The 9,729-nt window shown below is 34.6% G+C and overlaps 1 protein-coding gene across 1 annotated transcript in view; it reads left to right on the top strand.

Moving 5' to 3' along the window:
• The first annotated feature begins 4,260 nt into the window (after positions 1-4,260).
• Positions 4,261-9,729, top strand: part of CTEXP (kinase family with ARM repeat domain-containing protein) — a 191,363-nt gene continuing 185,894 nt past the window's right edge. Inside the window, exon 1 of the mRNA XM_089792423.1 lies at positions 4,261-4,687. Within this exon, the coding sequence (XP_089648549.1) occupies positions 4,559-4,687 (129 nt within the window). The 5' untranslated portion in view covers positions 4,261-4,558. The remainder of the gene's footprint in view (positions 4,688-9,729) is intronic.

Genomic DNA, 9,729 nt, shown 5'->3' with positions numbered 1-9,729 from the left:
GGAAAATAAATCTCAAAGTTATAGTCTATACTATAAGTTGGGGAAATGAAAATACACATTACTTTTTCCAATTAACTTAGGAACTACATTGAGAAAGTAGTAGATCCTTGCCATGAACAAAAATAGAGATTGAAAATAGGGGAGAGGAAACTACAATGCCTATAATGTAAAACAACCATTCCAAAGATTAAAAAAATTAAAGTGAACATTTAGATCAACTAAGGCATAACAAACTAGGATAATAAAATGTATCACACCTAAGTATTCGATAGAAAATAATGCATAATATATATAATTTACCATATGAAACTAGGCACAATTTCACAAGGAACCAACTTAGAAATAAAAAAACCTTGAAAACACAAATCCATCTCCTAATGTCATCCATTCATTCAAATTGTGTTCATATGTTTTAATTCTCTCCTCCTAAGATACTATAAGTTGAAAATTATTTATAAACTTGCATGGTTGGGCCAATCCCTCATAGCCAATGAAATAGAGCCTTGGTGCCAATCACTCTTGATATTAGCATATCAAAACTAGCAGTGCTACCAAGTGGTCTTATGTGATGACCTTTGCATATATTGAAGATTTTTTTGGCAATGATGGAGTGATCTGCTTGTTTAGTTGGCTGATATAGGAGGATGGTGGATTAATAGACATCTATTTATATGCCTAGGATTGAGTTGATAGGGTGATTTGGGATTCTAGCGTTGACTAGATAACAATTTCTCTTTTAGTGATCATAGGGGCTAGGTTCACAACTTGGGACATATCTATTTTTATCTTTAGATTAATGTAGCAGATAGGTGGAATAGTGTTTTTCAAGTTGATTTGGGATCCATGGATTTTATTGGTGGATGAATTGCATCCTAACATTTGACTTCATATTGTTGGTATGCCCTAATTTCAGAGATTCTAGAATGAGCTATGAAACAACTTATAGATTGAAATAGTATCTCGGTATTGGTCTATTGATTTGTGATTTCTTAAGGACAAAAAATCTCAAGTAGGGAGGACTATAATGTCCCTTTTTTGGGACGTTAGAAAAAAATAAAAGCCAACTTCATAACATATTAAAGGTGACTTTATTGGAGTTATTTTTAAATGCAAATGTCATTTTTAATATTTAAAATGAGATTTAAAGGTTGGAAAGAATAAGAAGATGAATGCCAGGAAAAGGGAATATGAACAATCACTAGGTTATGCTTAAAAGAAGATGAGTGAACCATGTTTGGATATTGACTTGGTTTTGAGATTTCTCTTGGAGAAATTAAGGAAGTTTCAACTTTTTTTCAAGATGGCAAGGACGAAAACCTTCAAGTTCTTTTTGTGAATCAAATGCGAATCTGGTTCAACTTCATTGTTGATTTGAGATGAAGTTCATATTGCACTTACATGTTCCTTTATGCATTTCCCAAGTTGACAGTGACACTATTTTTTAGATTGGAAAATTTATGAAGTTATCGTGTTGTTGGTCTTATAATATAATAATAATTCCCAAGGATCTTTGTTTGAGTATTTGTTGGTTATTGTACTAGATAATATGAAATTTGATGCAAAATTTATCTATTTATAATTCTCAAATATTTTGAGCAAGTTAAATATCCACCTAGGATATTACATAAGCTTTATAGACAAGAAGCCCCACTATTTCATCAAGGCTCAAGGTAAAAGCTCTCAATTGTTGACACGATAGAGAACAACCTTATTTGTATTTGGATCTTGTTTGTTGGCATTACAAGCATGAAGCTCACCATTTCACCAAGGGCCAAGTCTTACAATTTTTGAATGTAAGGTCTACATGCAAGAAATTTTACTATTTCACCAAAGTCAAGGTAAATGAACTCAACTATTGACATGACAAAGAGTGACCTCATGAGAATTTGGATCTTGGTTGTTAGCACTACAAACAAAATACCTCACCATTTCGCTAAATGATTAAGTCCAAACTCAATTTTATTTATAAGTACAATAATAAATAAATAATAATAATAATAAATTCCTTTCTTCAAATCAAATATAAAAATAAAAATAAAATAATATCATTTTATAAAATGTTTCATATATATATATATAAAACAAATATTTACATTTCTTACAATTGCTAAAAAAAACAACTTAGACAAATATCTACCAAATTTTAGAAAATGGAAAGATAATTAAAAATTAAAATTCACCACATATGATTCAAATTGCCCATCTATAGGTAGACAAAAATTAATAATTAAACTGATAGGCTTCTCCTATGGAGCGATAGCTCTAAAATAAATATTTTCTTGTGCCTCACGTACAGTCAGTTGTCTCACGCAATTAATAGGCAACTAAGTCAATTGTCTCATGTAATTAATAGGCAACTAAGTCACTACATTATATCTTCAATGGGAACCCGCCATTTGTCCCTTTAGTACAAAACAAACTACACCCTATTCCAATTGCCTAGGTGCACAATATAATTTCAACATAACATCGATTCTCAGCTATAGCTTATTGACCAAATTTGCACGCATTTCATATGTTAAATGTCCTAATTGAGAGGAAGCTGCTCCTATTTGACCATTTCAAATTTTTAGAAGTAATGGAGCAAAAGTAGAAAACTTGTTTCGAGTTTTTGCTAGGAAAGTGGTCAAAATTGCAAATCTTTCACTTCGCTGTGCCATGTAGTGAAACCATCCTGACCATGCCACCAACAAGTGCCCAGAGTTCCCAGAATTATGGGACTAGCTTAATTCCATAAATTAAGTCATGAGCAAAAACACTCTGGTGGTTGACCACTTTATGTAGCTAGTAACTAGTTCGGGGTTCTCTGCAATCGTTGAAGGGGACAATCAATGAACGTGCAAAGTGCGAAATGCACAGGAAAGAGGGCAACTACAGTTTCCCAATGATGATGTGGCCCATGAGGGATAATATTTGATGGTTGTTGGAGCTCTCGCTTTCTACCCACACTCCGCTGTCCAGCATCGCCCTTTTTTTGTCTTGCCCAAATTGAGAAGCTAGAGAAAGACCAACACTTGTATTGAGTCCAAGGAACTCAGTTGAATCATGCAAATTTTACTCCCTCTATTTTCGTAATCACCTTCATTTAAAAAACCATCACCGTCTATGACAACTATATGTTTCTCCATTATATGGCATTTTATTCCTGAATCTGAGACAAGTTACATAAGGTATCCTAATTGATCAGTCTCTCTATATTATGTGTCGATGAATTCCAAAAAAATCATTTCAAATTTTACTGCATATGTGACATATTTTCACCATACCCCAATTTGTGGATGTACTTCATCCCTTAAATTGCTTTCTTTCGTACGTTTGCAATTACCAAAAAATTGTTGCTTTATACGTTTGCAATTACCAAAAACTCGTTACATTTCTTTGATTCAACAAATTTCATTTGGTATGGTTCTACTGCATTTTTTGTTTTTCCTTGTTTTATTTTCTTCAAGCGACTGGTTCTTGCTTTCGGTTGCCTTACTTTTCTGTGCAATCAACAGGTATAATTCATATCGAATAGGTGATAGTATAAATTGGCATTTTACTTGCTTGTGGTCAACGAAAGATCAATTTTATTACAGTAAGCGTGATCTGCTATTATATTGTTTGTATACGTGGTTAATTGTACAATGTTTAATTTATGAGATACACAAAGTTTAGAATAAGACCTTACCGATGATATCAGGAACACCCTTTAGTTCTAACAAGGGCTTTGCAAATTCTCTCACACTGCTGTCTGAAGACTGCAAGAAGGGATAGGGCATTCATCAACATAACATTCTACTAGAAAGTCGATTATTATTTTTTAGCTTTCAGAAAACAGAAACATACCACATCTACTGGGTGGAAAAGGTGGGTGGAAGTAGGGTGTTTAGCAGATATATGTGAGCAAAGAGTGCTCAATTTTTGTTCAGTTCTAGCACATCCAACGATTGTGTGCCCTCTCGACACCATTTCCATTGCAAAAACTAAAAATTATACTTACTTGATAAATAATATTATATATCATCAGAAAAATTATGTTTTAACTCTTCACTATACTATTCAATTCATACAATGATAATTTTCTAAAACTACACTATCAGCTTATCCCTTCAACCTCTCAAGGTACAAGTGCTAGTAATAAAAAGTCTCAAAATGCAAAAATCAAAACCTTTTATGTAGGTATTTTATGCTATATCGTGGGCAACGTCTCACTTCTTTGATTTTTCAACTTCTCCGGTTCTATATAAACTCTTTAGTCTCGAGACGTTGCTAAATTCTGTACCTATTTCGTGTTGTTTCGTTCGCCATTTTATATCAAGAATATTATTAATAGTTTTTTTTTAACATGACCTGTTTCTTTGCCTTGTCAATGGCAGTTAAGCAGGCCCTTTTCAACCACAGTTCCCCTAAAAGCGGTACAAAAGAAGAGCCTTTACTGTGAGGCGCCGAGTATAAATTCCATGACGAGAAATACGAACTAAAGAAGCGAATGCTTTTGGATCCATGCCATGTAATTACACTTCACAGCAGTAGCAGCTCAGGATCGCAATCTGTTGAAACAAATTAGATTGTGGAAATGCTGAAATTTTTGAAAGGCGTGGTAGCGGGATCTGGAGCAGGGGGTATTAGAGACCTGCCTTACAATATAGGAGAACCGTATTCATCTGCCTGGGGCTCATGGACTCATTATCGAGGCACTTCTAAGGTATGGACCTTATGGTTACCCAATTACGATTCTTGGATCCTGCATATATTACACTTCCCTTATTAAGATCTCCAAGCTTTACAAACCAAGGATAAAAATTCTGTAAATTCAAACATAGTTACTAATGATTACAACTTTGATTTGTTTAAACTTGTTGAGATGAATTAGTCTGTATCATCCCAACCGCTAGATCGTGATTTATTTTTTCGTCCACTTCGAAGATCCATCTTATGCAATTCCCTCGAAAGACACTAGTTCATCCCCACAACGCAATTGTATACGACGTATTAAGTTTATATGTGCAGTTTCATTGCTCCTAGAGCTGGGGCAGGATATAGTAGTTCTGAACAGATGAATCACTGGGCTTAAATGCACGGTGCGGTATTGTTAGCCCCTCACATTGCTGTTGCACACATTCTTCGATAATATTCAGCGGGTGCATATGCACTGGTTTATTGAAAGTGATTTAGATGACCCATGGTTCATACCAAATTGCAGGAAGAATCACTCCAACTCAGCAGTCTCCCATCTGCCAACCCGGGAAGAGAGTTTCCCATAACCTTCTGGAGTTGAATTGGCGTAGGATAAGTTGCCTAACCTTTTGGGGTTGAATTGAAGGAGAATAAATCGCCATCCCGTACTTTAGTGCAGAATTTCATCATTGCATCAGGCGGAGATGATATTTAGCGCTTGACAAACTTTTGTAAACAGTGGAAATTAAGGTTGGCGATATATTTCCCACTGAAATATAAGCCAAGAACATAAGTTGAAGTTGTTATGAAAGAGGATAAGTCATACTCCCGTACTTCAGTGCAGAATTTCACCCTTACAACTGGTATATACGATATTCATTTTCTAAATAGGGTAAACTTTTGTTAATGTTGTGCCTGGTGATATAACCTACTCAAATTTAAACCAAGTGAGAGAGGGAGGGATTGAGTGAGAGAAGAGGGGGTGGGAGAGGGAGAGAGATGCACCAAAACTATTCTGTGTACGTTCTTCATCGGCATGGAGTAAATAGTTTTATAACGATGAATGTGTGTGATTGCTCTGTAAAAGGCAACGAGCATAGCCAAAAAGGAAACCAAAGAGATAATAAGGGAAATGATGGAATCTTGTTAGAGAAATGTTTGCAATATTAAATCTCATTAATTGGCTGCTTGGAAAAGAACTGGCACTCATGGTAGGTGTGTACTGGTTTTTTTTAAACGTGAGCGAAAGTAGGTGGAAAAATTACTCTTCATACAGAGATTTGTGCAAGTAGAAATTTCATATGTATTTCATTATTACAAATTATGTTTTTTTTTTCCACCATCTTGGACACACTATGATTACACATTATATCACTGCCTTTTGATACTATTTGACCTCAACGGAGCATGGATTGTATACGAAATCCATAAAAAACTGTGATGCTGTTTGTAAAAGTACAAATTGTCACTTCATTCTCATACTGTGAGGCTTATGCTTAACTTGATTTAAGACTCCAGTTTGATGAATGTTTCTTCAGTATTGCCATATGTCAGACAAAATGGATGAATATTGCAAAAGGTATTATTCTTGTTTTGGCATCTGTTTAACGTTGGGTATCTTTATAAGGAGGAAATGTCCGGAAAAGATAGCTTAAAATAAGTATGCTATCACACCCTGATATTTTTTTGTCTTCATTTTTATTTTACTTCCTGCTTACCTGCATAAATCAGCGACAAAAACATACTCTATTTTTTTATCCCTCAAGATAATAGTAAGAAAGAAAAACATAATATCTCCCACTCTACCAGTCATCCAAACTGTTTTGGAAACCAAATCTTGTAGTGACTTATTAAGCCAAAGTTTCCCAAACTAGGTATTCTCTGTTTGGTTTAGGCTTACTCCATGTCCCTGTTTAAAGCTGTTGTGATAATCTTCGAAAAATTAAGTATAAATGTAAATATGGATTTTGAAATAATCATCAAAATGGTTTAGCATGAAAGAGGGCCAGCTATGTCTGAGCCATTTTTGAGTAATATTTTATGTTTTAAGGTATATAATTTGTGAGAGCAGCATCTGTTATGCAACATCCTGATGAGTGTGTGAGTGAATCTTTGGATGTTGCTGAAAGGGTCACCCCCTTTAGGTCATATAGAGCCTAAAGTGCAAGTGATATTAATTTCTGATTAATTCTCTTTTGTTGGTCACTTATCTTAGAACTTGGTGATTGAATTGGCTGATTCATACTAGTTCTAAGAGCATCAGTTGGAGCATCCATTGTGAACCCATTTGTCCATGCCATTACTTGATTTTCTGCAATTTCTCTTTTGCTTGAGAAGGTACCATCTTAGCATGCTTTGTTCTCTCCATTGATTCCTCACACTGTTTATAGATCACTTCGGATCTTTTGCACAATTCATTATTTTTCTTGGCTCCTTGTTCATTGCTGGAATAGAGGAAAGTCTTTCATCATACACCACAGAGACATTATGAAAATCTGATTTCTCCTCAATCTGTTATGCTGACTTTTTCAGTTTCATTGGCTATATCTGAATTTGTACCCATGATTACTATATTGTCACCTTCATTAAACATGTCGTCATGCAATTTACCTTTAGCCCCACCTTGCTCATAGAGATCTCAGATTTCTACTAGATTCATTTTCATCAGTCTATCACTCTCCTTCAGGTCAATTAAGTCCTTCTCAACACTAAGTTCATCTGCTGCAGGTACCACTTCTTGAGATATTCTCGTCAAGTGCTTGATTGTTGAAAGAAACTTCTCGTTCTGACCATTTCTAAAATAGCAAATCACTAACATTTAATAAGGACATGCAGTTGTGATAGACCTCAGGTCTGAAAATATAATCATCAATGTCTAAAACCATTTTTGCAGTAGCCTTTTGGTTCATGCATCTTGCAGCCACACTTATCCCAGACATATTTAGTTGGTGACCTTAAGCAAGATTCTCATTTTCCGTATATCTCATTTGGTGATCACCTTTGGAGAATGATATGGAATACATCCAAGACAGACCCAGCATTATCAAACCAAGCATTAACATAACGAAGCATCTTTCCTAAGGATAGCCTCTTGATCTCCATAATTAACTCTTCAATGTGATGTATCCATTGCAAACCCAAAATTGTTTTGATTCTCTCTAAATCTATGAAAAATCCTTAGACACCTTGTCTCTCTTGAATATGATAGTAAAAGGTTGCGTCTTCATGATGTAGGGAGTAGTGAGACCATCATGGACTGTTACACTATCAGATTTTTTTGTACTTGGCTCTTATTAGTGATTAATAGGTTGTGGACACTGGATACCAATCTTTTACAATGTGGTTAGAATGCACAACACATCCTAAGTGTCCGCTCCCAAACTTCAATTCATTCCAGTCACAAGATATGGTAGGTTCAAAAGTAACTTCACTGCCTCTATCAAGATTATTTGGATCAAAGTAATTTGGAACTTGAAGAAAATAGGCCACATACCCCATATAAGAAGTTGTGTCTATTACTCTATTACTCTCGCATGCTTTTCAATATCCCTTATCAAAGATAAATGATCTCTTGGATCCCAAACCAGAATGTATTGGTGGTTTGAACAAAAGAATCTATACACCCTTCCGCATTTACCATATAAATATGCTTTTCATGATGGTGAAACTGAAATAGATCTTGTTGTCAATCTCATATCTGAAGCAGAAATGATGAGAGTTCTACCTCCTTTAGAGTTAGATGCTAGTGGGAGATTCTTTCCAATGCAATCATCCTTGTGGCTTGTAATCTCAGTATTAGAATTAATCAAGACATCCTCCATAACATGGTAGCTTTGTGAATTAATTTCCTGCTGCAACGGCTCCCCCTTTTGTCAGTTTAGTGGATGGTTCATTTATTGGGAAATTTTGTTTCTATCTTGGCCTCTTCGTGTTCATTAAGCAAGGCTTGCCCCACCAAGACTTCAGCAATCTTTTGTTCTGTGTTTGACTGTTCTTCAGGATTCTTGAACTCTGCTTATTAATCTCCTCCTTAACAATTGTTTTCTGTTTTGATTCTTGCTTTTCCTCTTTCTTCACCAAATCTCTGCGTTCTCTTTTTGAGCTTCTACTCGTTTTTTAAGAAATCATTACAAATTGTTTGACTTAAAGCATTATAATCTTCATTATACCTTGTCATTTCATTTTCGAGCGAAGTGGTAATTGTTTCTTGTCCTCAAATGGACTATATTCTTCCCTGTGCAAAGAGTTGATTAAGATCCTATTATTCATTTAATTTGCTCTCTTTGACCATATTCTCATCTAATGCTGAGGCATTCCATTGATGATTCATCTAATGATTGATGATTCCATTATGTTTTTTCTTATGGAGGATTGAAACTCTGTAAACAACTCATGGTTAATGCCAAACAGAACATTTGCCATCCACCTTGTTTACGTGTGATTTCTTCACTCATTTGCACGGGTTTATATCTGCATAGCAAAATTGATCCATAGACTTGTAGGATTCCTGCTTTGATATCACTGTAAAAACCCTTGGATTTTCCAAACTTTGCATTTGTTACACAGTGATTAAGACAAACAATAGGCATGAAAATGTAATGTACAGATTAAATAATTTCTGCAAACCAAGTGATGAAAGAAAGATACCGGAAATAATGACAGTAGATGTTGAGAAAGAAAAATTTAAAATACATTACCATGCAATATTCATTTTTTAAAAGACAATGCTGTCCACAATGTATTCATTGATTCAATATACCAACAACATGCAAGTAAACAGATTGCTTCTTGTAGAATTGTCTGCACATAAATCAACCGAAGAATAAATTATTAAAATAACCTTCATGTTTCCTTTTAATGCTCACTATTGTATCTTATTATATCTCTGTAAATATTAGAATGTTTCTGATATTTAGTATAGTCTAGAATAGAATGTTTCTATTCTATTCGACTCTCCTCTTTGTATATATAGATCAGTTTGATCTCTGATTAATTCATTCAAATTTTCCGCCATTTGCATTTGTAACATGGTATCAGAGCTATTGCTTCAAATGGTTTTGAATAGTTTAT

This window comes from Cupressus sempervirens, chromosome 7, assembly GCF_028749045.1.
Source record: "Cupressus sempervirens isolate cs-2001-9-10 chromosome 7, ASM2874904v1, whole genome shotgun sequence".
NCBI lineage: Eukaryota > Viridiplantae > Streptophyta > Pinopsida > Cupressales > Cupressaceae > Cupressus > Cupressus sempervirens.
The sequence above is the reverse complement of the archived record's forward strand: the minus strand, read 5'-3'. Positions and strand labels throughout refer to the sequence as shown.